The 24491-nt window shown below is 45.8% G+C and overlaps 1 protein-coding gene across 2 annotated transcripts in view; it reads right to left on the reverse strand.

Moving 5' to 3' along the window:
• BANP (BTG3 associated nuclear protein) overlaps window positions 1–24491 on the reverse strand; it is a 1679897-nt gene that overhangs the window by 1297878 nt on the left and 357528 nt on the right. For both annotated transcript variants that reach the window (XM_069636126.1, XM_069636133.1), the window contains one exon: window positions 16294–16388. In XM_069636126.1, coding sequence (XP_069492227.1) covers window positions 16294–16388 — 95 coding nt within the window. The remainder of the gene's footprint in view (window positions 1–16293; window positions 16389–24491) is intronic.

A 24491-nucleotide genomic window follows, 5' to 3' on the forward strand; every position in this document is an offset into this window, starting at 1 on the left:
TTAGTAGGAGATCTGACATTCTACCTGAGAATTGTGACCCCTGGGTCCTTAGTGCCCACTGGAGAGAACTCATCCTCAGGCGAGCCTCTGGCACTAGGAAAATGCAGGTTGCCATGAGGCAGAGCAACCTCAAAAAGTCGAAGGCTGGTAGACGTTGGGCATTTTGAAACCTGGTGACCATCTGTAGAATATCCTGAGCCCTCACCTCTGGTGGCGAGGATTTTCCCAGAGATGTGTCCAGGACCGCTCCAATGATCTGGAGTCTCTGTGATGGTATCATCTGTGACTTCTTTAAATTGAAGGAGAAGACCAGCTTGTGGAGGAAGTGGCAAACATAATCTAGATGAATCTGAGCTTGTTCAGGGGACACTGCACTGAACAACCAGTCTTCCAGGTAGGGTTAGACATGAATCCCTTCCCTCCTTAGACTTGCAGCCACAACCGCCATTAGCTTGGTGAAGACCCTTGGGCGGAGGTCAGCCCAAATGGCAGGACTCGAAATTGATAGCGAGAACTGCCAATGGCGAACCTCAGGTACTTCCTGTGCTTGTGATGAATTGGCACATGAAAGTAAGCATCCTGGAGGTCTAGAGATACCAACCAGTCCTGATCTGAGAAAGGGTTACCATCTTGAACTGGTCTTTTCCAAGGAATTTGTTTAATTCTCTTAAGTCCAAGATGGGTCTCAATCCTCTGTCCTTCTTCGGTATTAGGAAGTAAGGGGAGTACCAACCCTTGTTCCTCTCCGCTACAGGTACTGGTTATATGGCACCTTTCTCGAGCAGGTCTAAAATCTCCTGCATAAGGGGCGGGTCTGGAAGCTTCAAAGAGTTGTTCCCTGGTGGATGACTCTGAGGAGTGTGTAGGAAAGGCAGGCAGTAACCTTGGGCAACTGTTTCCAATGCCCAAGCATCTGACATAATAGCCTGCCATTCTGTCAGATGTTGAGTTAACCTGCCTCCTATTCGTGTTTTGTGTGGGGAGACCTCAGAGGGGTTTAAAAGCGGCTGACGCAGATGCTGAGGGTAAAGCGGCACCTGCTGACGCAGATTTAGTACCTTTGACCCGTCCACCAAGGGTGAATCGTCTCTGGCCCCTCTGAGCTGGCTGCCCTCTTCCTTTTCCGAATGTGGAGTAAAAACAAAAGGGCTTCAACCTCCAGGACGTACCTGTGGGGCGACTTGGAGTTTGACGGATTGCAGCCCCAAGTGATTTTGCTGCCACCTTTGATGTTTGCAATTTCTCTAGGCTGTCATCAGCTTTTTTGCCAAATAGAGAGGTGCCGTCAAAGGGCATATTCAGAAGCCTGGCTTGTACATCAGGAGCAAAACCAGACTTCTGCAACCATGCAAAGCTGCGGATTGTGGTACTCGCCGCCATGGCTCTGCTGATGCGGTCAGCAGAGTCGATACCTGTTTGGAGGGACTCACACATTGCATCCTTCCCATCCGTGATGATATTCAAGAATGCGTCTCGTTCCTCCCCTTCTGGGAGACAGTCAGCTGCTGATGAAGCGCACTCCCAAAGGGTGTGGCTGAATCTAGCTAGCGTGCAAGTGGCGTTGATAGATGTAAGTGCCATACTGCATGCAGGAAATACTTTTTTTAGACATGGCATCAAATCTTTTGTCGTCTGTCTTGTGGTATAGTGGGGTATGCCGACTTACTATTTGATGCCGTCGTTGCCTACACTACTAAACTCTCTGGAGTTGGGTGCTTACTTAACTATTCAGGGTCTGAGGCGGATACTCTGTACTTCGCAGAGAGCCTTTTAGTTACTGCATGGATAACTTCAGGTGTCTCCCAATTTGCAGCTATTTTTCTCTGCAATGCAGCATGAAAAGGGACTATAGGATCTTCTTGAAGCCTTTATCTAAGATGTCAGTACGATCATCTTGCTGGAAAGAGGCTGCAGGTGTTGTCAACCCCATAAATTGCATAATTCTAGCCATACGGGCTCTGTAAGGCATTTCTGCATGTTCTCTATGTTCTGGTCTAGCAAATTCTGCCTCTGGAGAGGTATCTATGCCACTGGTATCTTGTAAAGATTCTTGTAGATCTTTCAATCTATTCTCCTCAGAAATGAGTTCCTCTGGAATGGGTACTGTTGTTCTTTGTAACCCAAAAGGTCTCTCATTGTCAGAGTCCTCCCCTTCCTCATATACAGATGATAAAGCTCTGAAATAATCAGATCTTGGATAAGGGGTAAAACCCATTTCCAGAGCAGAAGGAGCCAAATTAGTGGATACTGCTTGGGAAAAGGTTGTTGTTGTTGATGTAGACGTTACAGGTCTCGACAAACCCGTAAATGGCGTTGAAAACTCAAAAAGGGCCTCAATGTACTGTAGAGGACCGGAATCCTACTCGGTGTCGTCGATATTGTCGATACCAGTCTCGACGCCTTGGGCGGGACCTTGGTCACCTCTGGTGCCGGTGGCGTAGTTGAGGTTTGAGGCCTCGAGGACGTATCCTTCATCGGGGTCGACGACAGCGTCAATGATGGCGTCGATGACACAGATTTGTGCGTCGAAGGTACCTTCGGATCAGGGCGTCGATGACGCAACTTTACCCAATTACTTTTTGTCTTTACTCGAGGGTTCTTGACGCTCTCGAGGGTTTGTTCGCCGTGTTCGACGACTCATGGTGTTTTTGTTTTTTGGGTCTTTCACCCGGGATATCGCCTCTAGGCATCTCCGAGGGGGTCAAGGCCGCGTTCTCGAAGACCCTAAGCATTTTCTTGAGAAATTCCTCCCACTTAGCAGGAGAGCTGTGTTTAGTGGGGCAAGTGACCCTTTATGGGGAATTCGAGGATGAAGAGGAGGGAGATCTACAACGCTTCTTCTTAGAGTGTCTCGATCTCAAAGAGTGGTGGGAACCGCTTTGAGATCTTGACCGGGAATGTTTCTTTCGGTGGTGAGGAGACGAATGTCTCCACTCAGCCAAGGACAATTTTGAAGGGGTAGAAGATTTAACTGTTTTAGCTCTTTCTAGCTTCCCCCTACGTTCCTTCAAGGCTTTCGCCGTCATCGACATGCAGTCCTCACATTCCGAACACTGTTGCTCTGATCCGTTAATGACATCTTTTTATCACAATCTCAACATTTTTTTTTAAGCTGGACTGTGGCGTTGATATTTCGGACGAAGATGCCATCACAGGATATAGCATTTTTCGATTAGTAGAATGGAGCATTGCGTTTCCGAGGCTTGCGAAGCGTGGAAAAACGGAACTGAGCAACGGACGCTGCGCGAGACTATTTATACCTATGGTGACGTCGGCGCCGATACGGAGGCCTTCGAGGGACACAGACTCGAGGGACGTTGAAGCGCAGCGCCCTCTACTGAGAAAAAATTACATGCATTCTCCTCAACTGCCCCTCTAAGCAAGCAAACACACACACACACACACACACACACACACACACACACACACACACACACGGAACCTTAATTCAGGACCGGCAGACATGCAATGAGGCCCATAGTCTAGCCCACAAACATAGCTGTTAACACCCATGACCTTCTAATTTCAAGCAAATAAAAATATCAAATTTCTGTGCAGAATTAAATCTGGGTATTGTGTTCTGACCACTTTGCGATCCCCTCCAGACTCACTCTGCCATTCAATGCAGACACACAACGGTTTCTTACACAGACACTAGGTCTGATTTGCATTCAACAGGACTTGAAAGATATGTATAAAATAGTATCTCAGGAGTACGAATTTGGCTTTGATAGAGTGAATTCAGAAATAAATGGGTCACAAGCCTACTCCAAAATTAAGTCAAAATATTTTACTCAGTAGATTTGCCATCAGCACACACAAATTGTAAAACATTTCTGTACCAATCCCACACTGACTCCAGTACATTACATAAATAAAATATTGGATAATACAGACACCTTTTAGGATCAAATAAATTAATTGCTGAAAACGTGATTATAAAACAGATAAAAAGTTCCTGCAAAGCCAAGCACGATAAATTTAGCAGAAAAGTACACATTGTTTAAAATGTCTGTTGATCGGCATAAAGTAACTGCTTCAAGGGCGGTTCTTGCATGATTTTTCCTAAATAATGGGACCAAATGCATTATTCTCAGTTCCCTGTAACATTCGCAAAAAAAGCAAAAAGTGTGCAAGAGACTCTGCAGCCTTGCTACAAGCCGGGCAAACCTCATGGCTACCATTCCTCCATCTTCGAGTAAAGGTCGCAACCGGAAAGGTACCAACCCTGAATTTGATGTATAGGGCTTGCGCATAAGCGGGAGTAACCAGGTCTAAATATCCTTCCCCACCTTGGGTGGGCTTCGAGGAAAGATAATCCAGCACCAACTTCAATTTCAATAACAAGGTCATGAAGCATTCCAGGTTCTCCCTTTTGCAAGCGGCTTAACTGCACGTTTTGCATCGCACGGCATGCTTCGTGGGTTCTCCCAATAATCCCCCCCCAGACGCACCAAGCCTAATTGGTGTTTTATATGGCTAGGCCATTGCAAAGAACGGCCTCCTGGATGGTTCTGTAGGTGAGCGAGAGCCTCCTGGTACTTCCCTCAAGGCCAATGAACCCCAAAGTCGCACCCAATAAAACACTGGTTTCAAAGAAAGATAATGGGTTAGGGGTTCAAGACCACACTCCAACAGGACTGGTACAGATGGAGAACTACATGGCAGCATAAGGAGTCTTTTTTTTAATGCGTTCTTCACCACTCCCAGGTTATGGCCATTACATTGGCCCTATATCTCACCACCATACAATACAGCAGACGTTACCAGAGTCGTGTAAACACTAATGGCAGGTGAGAGAGCTTGCTCACAAGGGGAGGAGAAAAACTTCCCGAGACCACCACCATTTTTCTCTAAAATCTGCTGCGATCTACTGGACTGCCCTGCCCATGATCCGGTGTCACTAAACCTTACCCACAGGTAATCATAGAACAGGACTTGTTCCAATGTCGTCCCCTCAACTTCAAAGCGAAAGGAACGAGGCCCCAGCCCTTCGTGGCCTAAACACCATGACCTTGGTCTTACTCCTATTAACCTTCAATCCCAGCTGGGAACACTTATGAGTAAAACCACTCCAAACCCTGTTTGATCCTCATAGGTGAGGTGGATAACAAAACGGAATCATCTGCAAAAAACAAGGCCGGGTAACCATCACCACCAAGTATTGGGGCATCTATTTTTCCACCCTCCAACCCCCTGACACTCTGCCAGAAGGGTCCTGATGATCTCATTAATGTACAAACAAAATAGAAGCGGGGCTAGCACACAGCCTTGCCTCACGCCCCTATCAACCGGCAATTGGTTGGTTAATTCTCCCGCCAGACCCCATCTCACAGTTGCTGCATTTTCAGATTAGAGCTAGGCAATTAAGGATACCAACCGATGTGGCACCCCCCTAATTCAGCAAAACCTGCCACAGCTGGGCCCTGTTAAACCAAACAAACATTCTCCTCAACCACTGCCAATCAGCCTTTCAACAGGGCAACAGCACCGAGGCCACAACACTTCACTACCTAGATGACCTCTACAACTTAATTGACAAAGGGAATAATGCACTCGTTGCACTTCTGGACCTCTTTGCAGCCTTCAATCCCATAAACCACATCATTCACACAAACAACCTGCCCCACAGGATGACACTCTCATGCACTGTCCTCGACTGGTTTGTTTCATTCCTAACTGACAGGACACTTTTTCTCCAAGCCCTCTTATCGATCAGACTCCAGCACAGTCATCTAGTGGGTTCCTCTTCGTCAACCTATATATGGAATCCCTTGGACAGACCCTTAACAACAAAGGGTCCAAAAGCAGACAACACACAAATATACTTCCAAATCTCATACCCCTCACAACTCCACACCATAAAAAGTTGTTTCTCCACCATCACCACAAAGATGGCCACCCACATCTTTAAACTCAACCCATGTAAAATGGAATACCTACTCATCTGCCCCTTTCAGAGAAGAATCCAAACTCATGCCCTGGATCAACAAACTCGCCACAGACAACCCACACATAATCATGTCTACACATGTCAAATCCCTGCAGCACAGACCCTCACCTGTCCTTAACCCAACACTTGGCTTCCTTCACCAAAACATGCACCCTGCAACTACACCTCTACCGGAAGATAAGAACATTTTTCCCCTGAGACAACTTCTGCACTGAAGTCCAAGTACTAGCTCTGGCCAAGGTTCACTAAGGAAACTCTATCCTTACTTATCTCTGCAACACCACTGTTGCCCCATACAAGCCATAAGCCATACAGAATGCATCAGCAAGACTCATCCTGCAGCTACCCAATCACTTGCACATCACCCCAGATCTCTACCTGCCCCTTTGGCTACTTGGACTCCAGAGAATTGCTTTCAAAGAACTCATAAACAAAGCATGCCACCTCGAAACCCCATCCTACTATCACATTAAACTGAAACCCATCACCCACACAAACACAAGACACGACACACCAAGCCTACCAACATCTCCTACATTTTCTACTCTGCAAACTAACTTGCACACACAAAAAGCATTCACCCATTGTCACCCGGAACCTGGAAGACTACCACTCCACATATTCACCACACCCTCCACATTTCTGAAAGAACTTCAAAACGTAACTCTTTCCCCCACACCACCTTCCCTGCCATCCTCTGGATCTTCCTATCCTGTCCTGAAATTGTTTCACCTTCTCCCTTTGAATGTTATAAGGCGGTCCAAGACCCTATGGGTAGGGCTGGCACAGGGCAAAAATCCAAATAAATAGATAGAAATGGACCTTGCTTGTGTCTCAGAAGAGTTTCCCCAGCTTCAGGCAAGGGGGGCGGGGGGTTGCCAAACATTTTGAAATGGGCTCCCAAAAGTGCCCACACGTCTTCAGCTTGCCTCAATGCCTAGGTTATAATGGAGAGTGGCGCAAGAGAGGATGCTTCCATCATCTAATCAGGCATGCAATCAAGTGTCTTCAATCAGAAAGGAATAATAACAGATTCCAAAACATACGGACATGACAACGCACAGAACAACTGATAGTTTAGTAGAAATGGAAACTATTCGAACTTTTAACTGAATACATTCCAACGAACAAAAGCAGACAAAATCACAAGTGCAACAAAACATAAATGAAGTTCATGGTAAAGCAGGCTAGGAAATCAAAATAAACACTGCTGTTTAGTGAACGAACAACAGTATTAGTTTAACATATGCCATTACTACCCATGTCGCGCAGGAGGGCTTTGAACAATGACCACTTATCTGATGACATTCTCCCCAACACTCACCACCCAACCTTTTCACTATATAGGTGGTCGAAGTACCAGTGATGCTTGGACCTTCATAAGCTCCCACTGCTTAAATGTGCATAAGGTGGATTGGTCTGTGTTGGGTATAGGCCTACTAGGCTACTCGTAGGCTTCCCAACACCCGTCTACAGAAGAGCCAGTGTATAACTAGTCGAACCAGATCACCTGGATACATGAATATTTTTTTATTTTTTATTATTTATTTGTTTACAATTCAATGAAAAGAATTTTTACAAACAGTTGAGAGCGACAGCAACCCTTAATGAGATGCGCCTCGAGGTTTCATGTAGGTATGTCAGATTCCTGGTGAGAACGGGGTTACCTCTTCCAGGTCAATGTAATGTTTAAATGAAGTTGGTAAGGCTCAAGCGGACGTAAGAGTCCGAACGCGGAGAAGATACCAAAGGAAGGTTGATCTCCCTTATCAACATTGTTGTGATGGAATGGTGGCTTTGGAGATTTTACTCTCGCTCGTGGTTTGTGAACTGGAACTGATCATTTCAAAAGCAGACTCCAGGATTTTGACAGTCGCAATTGTCCATCTGGTTTTTTCTCCCGACATTAACCTGTTCCACCACGTAAGTTCTTCTTCCTCTCCAAAAGATGTGTGTTCGCAGACCAGTGTCGACAGATAGGTGGCTCGAATTTTTCTCACCTTAGGACATCTAAGTAAGAGATGTTTGATTGATTCTGTCGTAGTGGAATTGTGGCAAAGGCGACAGATAGTGTCAGTTGAACTGGATCTAATTGCTAAAATTTCTCTCGTCAGCAGGAGGTTGAAACGAGCTCGCATGAAGAATTTTCTTAGCTGTTGGCTTGCAAACTTAGAACAGTATGGTATAGGTACGTTGAGTCTGTTAAAGGTAGGTGGGAGATTCATGGTCAGTTTGTTTGTTTGAGCTTTCGATAGAGTCAGGATCCAATCAAGTTCCTTTAACTTTCTTTTTACTCTTTCCGGATTATGCTTAAGATCTTCGACTGAGCATGCTATGTCTGATAGCTTTCCTTTTAAGTTTTCTGACCATGCGGTTAAGTTCGCTGTTCGCTGCTTTGCGATTTCATCAGCTACGATTTTGTAGATTGATGGACTGTCTGGTATTAAGGTGTTTCTGAAGAGAGTGAAAGCGTGTAACATCACCGTTGTTTCTAACGACTGTAGGCCCAAGTCTCGTCTGATGAGATCCATCGAGGTGGAATTTGGTAGACCTAGAACTGATTTCCAAATCAAACTTTTTAATCTGCGCCAGATGCTGTTTGGTATGGTCAAAGTTGCTCCCATACCGTATGTAAGTGTGGGCACCACTTTTCCTTTGTAGAATTCGATCGCTGGTTTAAGTGAAAATTTACCAAATCTGTTGTTAACTGTTTTCATTTGGGCTGCGAGGTTGCGCGCTTTGTCCCACAGGGCTTGTTGCATCGTGGCCTCCCTAGCTGAACGGTCAATGTGTACCCCTAGGTACTTAATGCTGGTAACCACCTCGATAGGAATTGAGTCCATAATCCATGTGAAATGTGGATTGATCTTTTTACCACCTTTTCCAATTATCACTATTTTTGATTTCTCTTTGTTGATTTTCATGTTGTTCTCTCCCATGTACAGAGCCAAGTTGGATAGTTGGCGTTGGAGTCCGATCTGAGTTTGATCTAATAGAATTAGATCGTCGGCATACATGAGACATGATATGTGCTTGTTACCCAGCTTCGGTGGTGCCATCTTAATGCCCGCTTCTGTATCTTTCATGTCTCCTAAAAAGGTGATGAATAATTGGGGGGCCATCGGGCAGCCTTGCTTGACCCCTCTCTCTACGGATATCTCTCTTGACAGAAGACCTTGATTATTTAGTCGGATTCTTAGTTTGGTGTTGGTGTGAAGAGCCATCACTGGGTCTAGTATTTCGGGAGGGCACTTCCATTTTTCCAGTTTGTTCCAGAGCTTTTGCCTGTCGACTCTGTCAAAAGCCTGGGACAGATCCACAAAGGCCAAAAAGAGAGTTGGTGCGCCCTGTTTGACCCTAGCTTTTAAGATGTTGAGAAGAAGAATATTAGCAGACGTGCTCCCCCCTTTTAAGAAACCCAGTTGGAAGGGGACATACGCCGGTGATTGATTTGCCCAATTCCTGAAGTGACTCAGGAGCAAGGAGGCGAATATCTTTCCAATTATGTCTAGAAGAGCAATTGGTTGATAGTTTTCTGGATCTTCTCTGTTCCCTCGTTTGAAAATCGGGACGACCACCGCGTTTGTCCATGAGGGCGGGATGGTCCGAGTCCTGGCGCATTGAGTGAAAATAGCGCTGATCAAGATTGACCATTGCTCAGGGTTTTGTTTAAGATCGATATTGGAAAGGCCGTCAGGTCCTGGTTCTCTTGATTTTTTCAATTTGAGAATGATCTCCTTTATATCATCTTTGGAAGACAGGTTAATCCAGGTCTGCGAAGTGCTCCTGTTTTGGGCTGGCAGGATATGGGCCGAAGTTTCGAACAGGTTTCCGAAATGGTTGACCCACCGGGTTTCGGACACTGTATTGGCCATGTGCACGGTATTTTATTGTCAGATTTCCTGATGAGAGCCCAAAAGTCTCCAGACTTTTTTGAGCTTAGGACCTGGAGCATTTCTTCCGCATCTCTTTGATACATTTTGTGTCGGTGGGATCTGAGCCATGCTTTGTATCTGTTAGTTTCCAACCTCCATCTGTTCCAGGTGTTTGGCGAGTTTTCATTTTTTGCTTGCCTCTTCAGCTTTCTCAGTAGTCTTTTCTTTTCTACGACCTTTACGTCAAATGCGTGAAGATTTATTTTCTTTTGTGGGCTGATTCCTGATTTTAGCTTCTGGTGTTGTAGAAGGAGTGGCAAGTAATCTGGATTTTGATTCGAGGTTTCTTTGCTCCCAAAGCGCGTTGTGTATTCGTTAGTTATTCTTTCCAGATTTATCTTTGTCAGATGGACACGTGTTTGTTGATTGTTGGATGCAATTTGATAAGAATAATGATCGTTTTTCGAACTTTGTGTCTTCCATTTGATTTCCAGTAGGTTGTGGTCGCTCTCTTTAGTCTGGACCACTGAATAGTCTACAATGCGATCCACCAGACTATGTGACACAAAGAAATAATCGATGTTAGCCCTGGATTTACCCCGTTCCCAGGTGGGGGTGCCGATCTTCCAGGAGTTGAGCCTCGAAACGTCGTGAAGATTACGCGATCTCATCAGTGACAGCCATGAGCGTCCTCTTTTTTCGGCTGGAGTTTTGGACGATGAGACCAGATGTTCACGCTTGTCGTTGCAGTTTGCGTTTAGATCGCCACATAATATTATGTGGGAATCTGGTGCATCTGATATGATGTCGTCAATTGTATTAGCAACTTGAGTGCAAAAGTCTTCAGTGGAACTTTGCGCCGGGTTCCAGTAAACCGTGATAAGTACCAGGTTTTCTCTTGCAGTTAAGTTTGAATGATCACTCGCTTCTTCCCATTCAGTTTGTATGGCTAAGATATCTCGCGACGTCTTCAGTGTTTTCTTTAAGGAGATTCCCGATCTAGCTTTTACTGCAATTAATAGGCCAGAGGATGGACGGCCCAGGATGCCTTTTGACGCAGGGGAGAACGCTATTTCGAAACCGTCAAGCAGAGGTTTCTCCATCAGCCAGTGCTCTTGGAGGCATACTATATCGTATGCCCCCAGGTTTAGATTGTCCGGGTTTGCCAGGTGTGAATGCCCTCTGGTATTCCATGAAGCCATCGAGATCAGATTGGGCAAGTTCTTTAAGTTGGTATCGTTAGATGCGGATAAGATCGGCCGATGGCTGCTTTCTAATTGCTATGTCTCATTATGCCTTTTGAGCGAACTTTTTAGCCACGACCATAGGCCTTTTTGACGATTGTCTTCGCCGTACTGTTTCTCGTAGGTTGTTTTCGTGATGTTTCTGTCTTCCCGACGTTCATTAGTGGGTCGTTTTGTTTCCAAGTAGCATCGGATATCTGCATCGTGGCGTACCGTTTTCCGACCGGAGCGCGACTCGCTTCTGGGACGTGCGTGCGGGGCATAGCTTCTCTCGCCACTGGTCCAACGACTCTGTTTACCGTCGTTGTCTTTTACTAATTTCCTGTTGTAATGATTGGTCCGGCTAACTCCTTGGGGGCGTATCTTGACTTGTTCACTCAATCTACCTTCGTTTGTCTTTTCGTACCGTGCCGTCTTTATTTCTGTTAAGGTAAAACCAGCTTTCTTTAGTTCCAAGTATGCCGTTTCTGGCATCGCTTTTAATGAGGAGATGTAGATATGGATATAACTCTTTGCTTTTTGGTCACGATGATATGGTTCGATTAATGGAAAGTCATCCGATTTCAGATGATCAAGGCATCTGATCTTGCGCAAGGTATGAAGAACCGTTTTCCTGTTCAGAATCATGAATTTCGATTGACTTGAGGTCTGTTCTATTTTGAACACTCTGACTTCTCTTTTGGAATTTTTTCCATTTCCTGAGCTCTCCAGATTGCGGGAAGTTGGGTTTGACCTGGGATCGTCTTTTGGTGATGGTCGAGGGGAAGCGTCGGTATCTCCCTTAGAAGGTTTGTTTTGGAGCTTTGGTGTCTCGGACCAAGATAACTTTGAGCGCTTCAGGGCGGAGGCCCCCTCCCTTTGGTCCCCTCTGCTTTTTGCGTCAGTTTTCCCATCAGGGATTGCTGTCAGGGGACGCACCAGGTCACTTTTTTGAGGCTCAAGACTCATATTTTCGGCATCATTGCCTTCCGGATCTTCGTATATCGAGAGATCCATTAGAGGGCTCGATCTAACAAATTCATCTATGGTTCTAGGAGATTTTGGGGATTGTGCATGTAAGTCCAGATTCTCGATGGCATCGTGGTTTACGTTTGCGAGGCTACTAGGTGGTTTTGTTCTCTCAGCTTCTGTCGTCATCCGTGTGTTTACGTAGGCTGGGTCTGTTTTGACGGTAGGTCGGTTGCCATTTGGAATCACGTTGGAGGGCTGCTGGCCCGCCTTTTTCTTTGTGGTTGCTCTTGTCTGTTTGTTCAATGTTTTAATTTCTCGTACTTCGTTTGAGTGGATATAGGGGCAATTGCTGCGAGTTAGTTCAGGCTGACCTGCGTCAGATATTGGCATTGTTTGTGAGGCAGTTTCTTTTTGTATTTTTGCCAACGTTTCCGGCCCTTGTCTTGCTGGTCGATTCTTTACTAGGTTTAGGTGGATCCTTTCCTGTTCTTCCCATCTCTTGTTACGCCTATCTTCAAACGCAGTAATGAAACCTTCCAGGAAATCTATCTTAGATTGCAATCTGCATAGAATGGCCGTGTTGTCCTTAGACACGTCATTTAGTGATTTGTATAATTTGCAAAATGGTGCAAGGGCTATGGTTAAAGCGGACATGATCGTCGTCAGATCTTGTTTTTTTGTTGGAGAAGGTCTTTGAGTATCCATCAAAATTTCACTATGTCTTCTGTGTTTTACCGGGGTGTTCTGGACAACCCGGCTAGAGTTTAGCTCGACAGGTGTACAGGAAGGAATGCCACTTAATGGTTCGATTAATCTGGATTCCTCCTCTTCGCGATCTTGCTCTTGGGGCGGAGACTTGAGCTCCGACGAGGTGCGTTCTCTGACATGCTTAATGAATTGACCTCTATTTTGCTGCAATTGGATGTAGTTTTTTGCCCATAATTGGTCGCTCGTATTGGGTGGACGAATTGTTTTTGACTCATTGGAACTTGTTCTTTCCGTTTCCTTTCCTTCGATTTGGTGAGACTCTTTCGGTTGACTTTTGTCGATCACGCTTGTGACGTTTTCATGAAGATTCCAGTTTCTGCTCATCGTGTCACGTGTGGATCGAATGGGTGGCGGCTCCTGAATTGTTTGGGACGGAGAGGCTTCAGATCCGGTTGCACCCCCCCTTTGAGAAGTAGAGGGGTTATGCTGGTCGCCGGTAAGGTCGATGGAAATGGTAGGATTCTGTCCATCAGTTTGGACCGTTTTTGGGGAGCTAACATCTTTGGTCGTTATATTGACGTTGCATTGGGTATTGTCAGAATCACTAATTGACAGACTGAATGTCTCGAGGTCTGGTTTGGTTGATTCTTTGTTTACACTTTGTATATGGTGTTCCTGCCCTGTTGAGGTTCGTCTAGATTTAAAGGCTGGCAAGGATCCTTCGATCACCTCTAGAATCTCTGCATCTGTAATTTCATTGTCTATTTCCATTTTTCGTTTTGATTGTTGCTTCCTAAAGTACGTGTGGAATGCATTTGGCTTAGCATCTGGTGGGATCTTTTCTTGTGTCTCAGCCCCATTATTTTGTTGTCCCGTGTTGAATTTGGTAGAGTTTTTTCCGATTCTCTTTTTTTGTTTCTGTGATGTGGGACTTGCTTCCGAGTTTTTGGGGTTTTCTGACCTCTGTGTCTGAATCTTTTTTCTTTTTAGGGGTTTTATATACTTCCTTTTGATGCTACCTTGTTTGTGGGACTTTAATGACTCTGATGGCTCTATCTGACCTGAAGAATTCAGGTCCGGCCCATCACCGCTGTCGTTGGTTAGGTTTGTAAGAGAATCGACTAGACGAATCGAGCTGTTCGCATTGGTTTTTGCGTTGTCTGTGGCTGGTCGCTTCATGACTCGGGCAAAGGTACTGATTATGTCCCGACTCGGATTTGGTTTTCCTGCAGATAGGGCGTCTGAGGCTGCCCTTTTATACGGTGTTATGTTGATTTGAGAACAGGCAGGCGTCGTGTGGTCTAGAGGCTGCTCATCGTCTGTTCTTGTAAAAGGACCCCCATCTGTTATAATTCGAGGGTAAAGGCACGTTGCCGGCGGGGGACTCTCGGACTCCGCGTCTGCCTGGATCCGTACGGCAGGTCCCCCGGTATCAGGGCATGGGGACAGAGCAAGGTCCAATGGGACACACCCTTCGGTGTCTCTCATTGGGAAACCTCTCGCCAAAGCGGAGCTCTGGTCCGTTGTTTTATTTTTGGTTAAGTTCGTCCTCGGCGGTGATGATGCTTGTAGGGCGGAGGCCGGTCTCTGGAGGGGTAGCTTTTGTCCATCCGCCAGGTGAGTTCCGCCCACACTCCTCTGGCCGGTATCACCTCCATTCATTACGCCTTTTTTAATGCTGCCAGCCACCACCAGGGGAGAAAGCTTTGTCAAAGTCAGGTCTCCTTGGGGAAAGCCCTTTGCCTTGCTACGCAAGGTTCTGTGTGGTTCGGTGAGGATTGGATTAACGCCCCCCGTGCAGGCCCCTACCTCTAGGGGTTGCTGCGCCATGTCGGATTTGGAAATAGAGCAGGTTGGCAATGTCTTTGGCTTACCGGGTGGCGCGTCTGTTTTCATTGGTGCAAGTTGAAAAGTTTGAGGACGCTGGATTCCAGTTCTGCGCGTCCACACAAGATCAAAACGCCGGGACCGCAGGGAGACGCCGGGGGAACGCCAGGGAACACAAGAAACACTCGCCACACTCCGCTACGCTCCGCGTAGCTGGGCGTTATGTAGGCGCGCTCCTCCTCTTCCTTCTCGCTTCACGCTGATGCTGCGTTAGTGGGTACTAAGGCGTTTATGGCTACTGTAGCACACTGCTCAGATCATGAGGGGCAGCTCGGAACCAGAATCGCCAATATTCTACATGAATATGCCCTGGGCAGGACAGGCCCTTGCTGTGCTGTGGGTGGAGATGCTTTTCGAACGCAGGAAGGTTAGGTTATCCGCAAGCCCTCTCCTTCTACCACCACTGGTGGCAGCCTAGCGCTCCATTTGCAGCCATCTGTCAATCACAAGCTGTTGTGCAGCCAAGATAAAACTACAGAGCTGGCTTGCAGTGTGGGGCTACCTCCTTGTCAGATGATTAATAGGCAAGCATGTATCTGGTTTGCATGGAGGTGGCTGCAGGTCACTGAGGCGTGCCCGACCTGTGTATTGAAGAATACAGGCAAGACCTGGCACTGGAAAAATAAGAAGCTACCTATGTCTACATCCAAGACCTGCAACTCTCCTCTTTTTTTGGCAGACTACAACTGCAGAGTAAGAAGCCATTGTGTAAATACCTGCTTATTCTTTCAATTGCCCAAATAGGAGAGGTAGCTGGCCCAAGTGTGGCTTGTCGTCCCCAAGCCATTCTCCTAACATTTCTAACAGGATTCAAGAGCTGCCCAACAGCTGAGCTTTAGGCATTGCACTCAGAAGATTCACAAGGAGGCCCCACTCTCATTTGAGTGCATTCAAACTTGGTGTTCTGAAGCAAGGGTGTGAGTTTGGGTAGGGGAAAGGGCATTGCTAGATCCCCAATACAGATCCTAGATCGTTTTAAACCTCTAGAAATGGCAGTTAGCCCACTTCTAAATGCTCTCATTCAATGAAGTCTGGGGAACTGGAGCATAGACTTCTCCTTCCTATGCATAATGTCTGATGATCAGATGATAAGTATAGGTGATTTCACAAATATCTGAACTTCACCTTGAATTTGATTCAAACAACAAAAGCTCTGTAGTGGCTACAAACCACCCAAAAAATGGTAACGCACAAAGAAATATCAAGCATGTGGAACTTGCCATGTGGAAGCAAACATTTTTACAGTGAAAATGGGAAATGGGTATTGCTATCACCGAGTAAATGTGAAATGCGACTAACTGGACACACATTAACTGGTAGCATTGGATATGCATATAACTGGGAAATTGTATAGTGAACACCTCTTAATAGACGTGTAGTAAATATCGATAGTGGTAACTGTACTTGTGAAAGCAAAACATCTACTCAGAGTATCAATTTCTGTTCCAAATCATCGAACCTTAGTAAAACAAATACAAGTAGCACATTTCCAGGCAAAAAAAGAACTCACAGATCTACAGTCAAAGTGTGTTTTTAACAGACATTGACAGAATTAACCAGGACAAACTGTCATTTAAGCCCAAACACTTAGTTACTTTGGGGAGTGAAATCCATGCTATTAAATGTACTAGAAATCTCCAAAGGGTGAAGGAAGTGAAGTAAAAATGATTGATACCTTAATGGAAGGGTCTTGACAGTCAATTTCTATCCGCTGTCGTTTCGGATCTGGTTCAATATCTTCCTCCGACACTATGTGATTTTCCAAAATGACTGAGAAAATAAAAAAAAAATTTGATTGGTTTGTAAAAAGGCATCTATTAGATGCTTTGAACTAAAAATGTAATTCTGCTTTACAATCATAATTATTGGCTCACATTCCAGCTAAGGGTGAGATATTGCAATGAACCGGATTTCATTTACAATATCTATTGCATTAGAACAGAAGGCAAACTTATTACTCATCCACAAGCAAATATATAACTAGCAGGTAAGTATTTTCAGCCTTTTCCCAAAAAATACGTTCACATTTTAGATACAAAGTGAGATCACCAACCAGAATATATCCAACCACCGTCAATATGCCACCTATGTGTGTTCTCTGGATTTATGCAGGAAACCTAAAGCCGGTTCCATGTAATAATGTCCCCACAAAAATATCGCCATGCAAAAATATCACCGAAAAATTGCCGCTTTTTGTGGGGACATTATTGCATGGAACATGCGGGGGACACCCCCGCAACTCCCAAACCCTTTTTTTTCGGCTGCCCCTATCCCCATATATATGGTCACCCATATAATATCGCCACAACCTTTTCCCGGCGATATTATGTACGGCGACCATTTATATGGGGATAATATTACCTGATACCCTAAAGCCTTATCAGCAGATAGTAAGGCAGAGTGTATGTTATGGCCAATCACAAGTCGGAAAGCACATGTAGAGTGGCATCAAAATATATCCTAACATTGTTAGAGTGGGTTTGTCGAGGCCAGCAAAGTTGGGAATAGCATACCTACAATCAAGTCAGATGGACAGAAACAAGGCGCTGTTATTTGTTGCAGTTCCAGATTTCTAATTCCCACATGAGAGAAGATATAGATCGGTATCAACAACATAGTCATGGAAATATGTACCGTTACAGCGCAGTAGCTCATGCTATGAGTGGGCAACAGAGCAGGGGGCTGAGGGGCCTAAGTCCATGTCATCAGGTTTGGGCTACTTGATGCAACAGGGCGGATCATGGGTGCCACCAATCGTTACATGATGTTAGGTCCAGAGGAGGAAAAAGGTGGGTCCATCAGGTTGCCAAGCCCATAAGACATTGGCACTGGAACCTAGATAACTCCCAAGAGCAAAGAGTTAGGGACCCAGCTAGGAAGGTGACCTGGTAAGAAGGAAAAACAAAGGCAAACAAAGGGTATGGGCCAGAATCAAAGGGAACCCTCCTTTAGCTAAAGAACAAGGCAATAGAGAGTCCCCCAAATGCAACCCTTTCCCACCATTAGGATTCCCACAACATAAACTCTCTATGACCTGAAACAATGTACCTTCACGATCAGGGCAGTGTTTGAGGACAGAAGGGCTGTCCTGCCCCCTCACCATCTTTCTGAGATTCTTAGCTATCCACAAGGACAAAGCCCCTACCTGTCCAAAACTCTCTGATTTTTTCAAGTTTGCAGGAACTACGCAGCCCGTTGCCCCAACAAGTACCCCCAGGACAACATATTTGATTTGAGTGTCAAATGCCCTTTGATGGCAGTTGCTGGTTCTGGATCATACAACCAACTCATGCCAGCAGTTTCTGAGAGAGAATCATCGGCCACATGTCCAAGTTGCTCAAGGATAACATTCATGCAGCACTGGTGACAAATTACAAATGACTGCATTTTATTTCGTTTGGAGGTCTGGCAGACTTGCTGGATGTTTTCTCAGGACACCGGCAGGATGCTGCCGTGTGCTGCTGGGGAAAGCAGCATCAGCATTTGTGATGAACGCGATATAGAAAGCAGGTTGATAGCTACCACTTATGACAGCTTGCTCAGTGTTAATGAAAGAACCGAGCCATCGCTGGAGAATTAGATGTGAATTGTATACACAAATTCCTATGCGGCGCGCAGCGCAGCTGATCGGAATCAGACCTTCACAGACGAGAGGCAGGTCTACACGAGTACAAAAATGCTCTGCAGGTCAAAGTAAGCATGGGCAGTAGAAGGCGCACAGCGCAAGCAGTGCTCCGCAGGCAGGTGGGCGAGTAGAAAACATAAAACAGAACGAGGTGGAGTCAGTGGTTGAAACTGGGAGAGCTAGCATGTGAGAGTGCAGAAGAGCTAGAGTGTGCAAAACAGGAAGAATTAGCGGAAGAGAGTGGGGGTATCAGGGAGGGTGAAACAGCAGTGGAGGGGAAGAGGGGTGAGCCTAAGTAGAGAAGCAAATCTGGAGGATAAAGGAGTAAGGGAAGCAATAAGGCTGGTGAAGAATTAGTGTAATAGAAGGGTAAAAGATGATGGGAAGATGAGAGAGCCAATAAAGAATAACAAGTTCCTGGTTCAGATATATTGATGATGTCATCTTCATCTGGAAGGGGGATCTGACCAACCTCACACAATTCTGGCAATGGCTGAACACCTGTGACCAGGACATTCAATTCACGATGGAGCACAGTACCAATAAAATCGCTTTCCTTGATTTGATGATCCAACACAAAGACAGGAAACTAGAGTGCGACTTATACTGGAAACCTACCGACCGCAACACCCTACTGCACCACACCAGTAATCATCCGAGTCACACAAGAGCCAACTTACCGTACGGTCAGTTTCTACGTATCAGGAGAAACTGTACTTCCAAAGAAAACTTCAAAAAACACTCCCAAGACCTTTCTAACAGGCTGAAGACCAGAGGATACCCAGCATCTACACTCAAACAAGCAGCCAAAAGAGCCCTTCACACCAATAGAGACACACTATTGGAACAACACAACACGACACGACAAGCCGCAGGAGACGAAGACCGACTGACATGTGTGATTACACATGGACTACACACATCCCAAATGAAGAAAAGCATAAGGAAACATTGGCACATAGCCAAATTAAATCTACCAGAAGACCCAACCCCTCGTTTTGCTTACAAACGAGGTAAGAACCTGAAGGAGTCCCTGGTCCACTCTTTTCCAACCGGACCTAAGGCATCAATCTCAAAGAGTCCGACGACCACTACAAGGTCATTACCCCTGTGGCAACTGCACTTCATGCAGGTTTGCGGGAAAATTGAAATCATTCCAAATAGGTCAACGGGAATGGCATCTCCGAGACCACACGAACTGTAAAAGCGAATGTGTGGTATATTGTATTCAGTGCCCGTGTGGTATGAAGTATGTGGGCCAGACCATGAGAGCAGTCAACCTACGCATCTCAGAACAGCGCTCAAGGATAAGGTGCAAGAACACAACCGCCCCATTGGTGACACACTTCATCGCAGCCAAACTTACCCCCAATGATCTCTTCTGGTGGGTACTGGAGAAAGTGAAGGGAGGCCCTAACCCCTTGAAAAGCCTTCTACATCGAGAGTCTAGGTGGATTCAACGGCTGGACGCTTATCACCACGGTCTGAATGAGTCTTTTCAACCGAGCATATTCTGATCGCACATGCTCGAAGAAGTATATGAATATCCGCCACGTAACAGAGAGACAGACACAAAAAATCAATGCCCCACAGTCTGTCCACCTCGAAATCCACACAGTTCAGGTCTGCCATGAACACTCCTGGCCACCACGTGGGCAGGGTAACTCATCCCCACCCCCACAGGGGCAGGCTCTACACCCCGCACCTTCCATATCACCAGCGGCACACACGAGCCCCAGTGGATCTTGCAAAAAATCTTTTGCCATGAACACTACTGGCCACAAGGGGTGCCGGGTGATCCATCCACACAGGGACAGACCCAACACCCCGCTCTTTTTAAAAATGTCACCAGAGGTGCACACGAGACCCAGCGGACCTTGCAATTCCTTGCCATCCGTCTTTTGAGGTGACGTGTCTACCGGATCCATTTCTGCCGACACACAGCCCACAACAGTTAATTCGGCGCAGACACATATCGATGCAAAATTGTCTGGTGCAGCCTCCAACGTCCTCACCGGCGGGAGAACTGCACATTGTGACACGCCCACTCCAGCGACACGCCCACTCCAGTGACACACCCAGGCGCCCTCCACTCTCCGTGTAGCACGCAGCAGCCAATCAGGAGGCAGGCTACGTTACGAGCCCCTGGCCCATGACACGGCACCAATGAAATTCCATCCCGTTCCCAATGGTCGCCATAACTACGCATAGGCGTCTGAGTACATAGAACTCCCGCATGCAGAACGGCGCTCCGACAGCCGCAGACAGGAGACGCGGACACAGCAACAAAGAGCAGAGACCTAGGTGCCTCTCTCCCCCACTTCTGGTAAGATACGGCAACATTGATCAAGTCCCTGTTCCTGTGCACATTAGACACGGGACCGATACGAGAAGACACGACAATTCTCTCTCAATTTCACCCAGAGATACACATCAGTAACAGGCTTTCTCTTCGAAAACAGATACCTTCTGTATGCGTAGAAGAAAGTGGACCAGTGGAATGGCCGCCCCCGAGCAACGGCTCTGAAACCAATATAGCCCCGGGAAGTCGGCACTTTGGGCACCACGGATACACAGATTGATACCAAGACACCAGGACCAAGGTAATCTGTTATCACAGCCCGGCACTCTACCAACACCCCTTTCACCTTAGGGTTACTGGCTAGAGTTGACCCTTTTTCTTTCCTTTCTCCATTTCTTGTCGCCTCATCCACACCCTTACAGGCCCCGAGGACTACACCTGGAAGTTCCGTGCTGCCTGCCCACAGAAACCACCTGGCATAGGTCCCATGTGTGTGCCCGACCCTCCCTGGATTCCCCAAGAGTCTTGGGATCATGATACCGATAACGCCACAAGCCTAGCCGGTACAGAGAGCGTCTTAATTTATTTACCTAAGCTGCACTATCAGCTATTTAAACCTGAGGTAACCCCACATTTCTCTGCTCCCTCACACAGGGTCTACCAATTGGAAACCCTGAAGAAGGTGCCTAGTACTGGGCAAGTACTTTTAAGCACCGAAACGTGCATCCACTCAACAGCACACAGATGAAGACTGAGGACAGACTATGTACCCTCTTTTCCAGCCCCTAGTGTTTTAAATGAGTGTTTGAAAAGCACGTTGGCTAAACATAGAGATATCCCATATAGTCCAAAACTTCAGACCCTAAAAAGTCAACCCTGAGCACTGAAGCTGTGAGAACTATTAAGAACACTTTGCTCAGCATACCAACCCTCGAGGCAACTGAGCCTCAAGATTCATGTGATATTTCACACAGGTCCAATAATTGTTCTGTTTGATTATATGTCACACAAAAAAGGCTACAAGAAGTAGTTAGGGCAGATTCAGGCTTTTTTGCTTTCACTGTACACCAATTGTTGAGCACTAAGGAGTTGGAGTGCAACATGTTTATCCTTTGTTTTACTTTTGTTTCACCTTTGTATATATGTGTCACTGTAAACTGTTCAATACACACTTGTATTATATTATACAATTTGGTTCCTTTCACTGCATAATTTTTTTTTTTTATTAGAACTATTCGCATATGGTCTTTTTTCCTTTCAGCGAATATAGAGCCTTGTCTAAAAAAGTGGCCTTTGAATGAAATATAGGTAAAGATATAGACCACCACCACGTGCAGAGTCATGTGAAGAGTTCCTCAGTAGTCCCCTTGTCTGATAACTAGTGTTGATTCAGTTCACGACAAGGAAGGAACAAGTTTATGCCCCCATTTAAAACAGGAGGGCTACACACAATTGGCTAAACGGGAGAAGGGACAATTCTTTCCTGTTGACAATAAAGAATAACAAAGCTAGAAGGGAGAGCAGGAGAAAGAAGTGAAAAGGAGCTAGAGGAGAATATAGAGTGGAGTGGCTGGTACATGTGCAAAGCCGTTTTGTCGTCTGATCCATTTCTTACCCCCAGTTTAGCCCTGAAATGTCATGCCCTGGGGTAAGGCTCTGTACATATTTCTCTTTATCAGCCCTCCACCTCTTCACTTCATGACCTTGACCCCTTAGAATACTCAATTCAGTTAGCACGAACACTAAAGACTGTTCCCTCAATTTTCTAGCCTGGTGCATAAAGGATTTGCAGCTGACTAGAGAGGATATGGGAGCTCTGTTCTCGGACAATCTACATTGATCTCTGTTGCATAGGTCACATCACAGTCTCATTCTAATTATACGAGAGGAAATTAGGTTTATGTGGCTTTGAAAAATATGACATCTCAGGGCTGGGCGATATATCATGTTTGGGAGCCATATCGATATACTTTCAAAATTGATATAAGATTAGATAGCAATCATTCACATCAACATATATATATATATTAAAAAAGAAGAGGAAACGGCGAACCGCACTTCCGCGGGCCAAGGCACTAATGCCATATTCCAAAATCCAGACAAAACACGAAGGACACAATGTAAAAATTACTAGTGTCTTTAATGTTGTAACAATAAAAAATGCATCGTACGTGGCGTAACAGCCTGCAGACAACGCGTTTCACACTACACTGAGCGCTTGATCACGTGGGGGGGAGAGAGTTTCACAGATACAAATACACATGTAAGCAGCAGTCCTCTGACTATGTCAGTGACATTTACAAATTAAGGCTATATGAGGAAACAATAGAGGCCATATTGAAAGGGAGTAGGAATGCATAGAAACTCATAGTGCCAATAATAAAAGCACTAAGCCAACCCCTCAGAAAAATAACAATAACGGGGAAAGGCTAAACAAATATATAAGTGCACAGTGCCCAGATGGTTTATATACATATCACAATATTGCGTTCAAAAATGGATAGCCAATGACATGACAGAGTAAAAATATGCACTCCTAACCTGACATCACGTTAAGCATTGATTAAAATAAATATACCCGATTATTAAATCTGCTAGATCTATCGTCTTGTGGAAATTGATATAATATTGTCACCCCAATCGCATTGTTTAAATGTATGTTGGCCTACGCCAAGCTGTCTAAAGAATATTATGAACATAGGTTCCGCGGCAAGGTCTTGACCTTAATGTATTGTGTAAGCCGCCATCTTGGATCTAGCCGCCATTTTAGGTATTCTTGCAGTGTGGAAGTCACCCTGAATCACAAAATGGAGGCCGAATGACATTTCGAGTAAGACTTCGGCTATGGTGACCTCCGCACACGTGAATGAATAATATGTCCGCAGGCTACCTGTTAGGGTCATGAACTAAGACCCTGTCCTCTGTTTAACCTAGGTGTAAATATGTAACTGTATCAGCGGAACCGATCTAATATATGGAGATTGCATGTTCGACCTGGCTACGAACCCTAGCCATGGTTCCAGAAATGGTTAACTTGTAAGAGGGCTGGCCAATGCAGTACTAAATGTATAAAAACCCAAGCATCCCAATGATCGGTCTCTCCCACTTTCAGTGCGAACCTAACGTTGAAGGTTTGCATGTTAGTCAGAGGGCCGAATAGCTATTCGCATGTCAATTGACTTTGGTAACTTTGTAACTTTGAAATAAAGCGCTTTGTATGTCCTTTGTAACCTGTGTTGGTGTGTTTCCTTTTGGGCTTCCCGGCCTCATATCAATTTCTCTGTTTCCACAGTTGGCGCCCGAATAGGGACCCTCAAGATTGATGCCGGATCATTGAAGGTTGACGCAGACTAGCGAACTGGGATCAGACGGTGTGATTCTGCGGGCCCGACCGATCGAGACGCGATACCTCGGCAGCGCTGCACGATCCGATCCTTGGACGATAGTCGTGTGGTCTGACACGGCATCTTGACGAGGGTCCAATTCCGAGGCGGGCAGATTTGCCGAAACCACCGAACGCAGGTAAAATTTGTTAGTTGAAGTCCTTTGTAAACCGTACGGTCCTCCTTAGGTTTGGTCAGGTGTAGTCGTGACCCAGCTCTTAATTTAACCCTGACAATTTGAATTTGGCGTATTGTATCTGCAGACACAATTATTGGACCGGGTAACACCAATTATTTGAGAAATGCCTGGGAAATTGTCTAGCTGTTTTAGGGCTCTATTCCGCAGCGATCGACAATCTTTGGAATTTAGCCGTCCGGCACCACAGGAGGGGTCGCCGGCGTGTACTATGTACTGTAAGTATGGCATTGGTAGTATTGTATTTAATGACATTTGGCACAGACAGACCAGAAATGCCTCTGAATTTCAGTGGCCAATCAATGGTAGTTTTGAGATCCCCCGTATCGAATACTTAGAGTCGATTTTGCTTAAGAAAAAGGCTAGG

This window comes from Ambystoma mexicanum, chromosome 1q, assembly GCF_040938575.1.
Source record: "Ambystoma mexicanum isolate Mex_15411 chromosome 1q, UKY_AmexF1_1, whole genome shotgun sequence".
In the NCBI taxonomy this organism is placed as follows: domain Eukaryota; kingdom Metazoa; phylum Chordata; class Amphibia; order Caudata; family Ambystomatidae; genus Ambystoma; species Ambystoma mexicanum.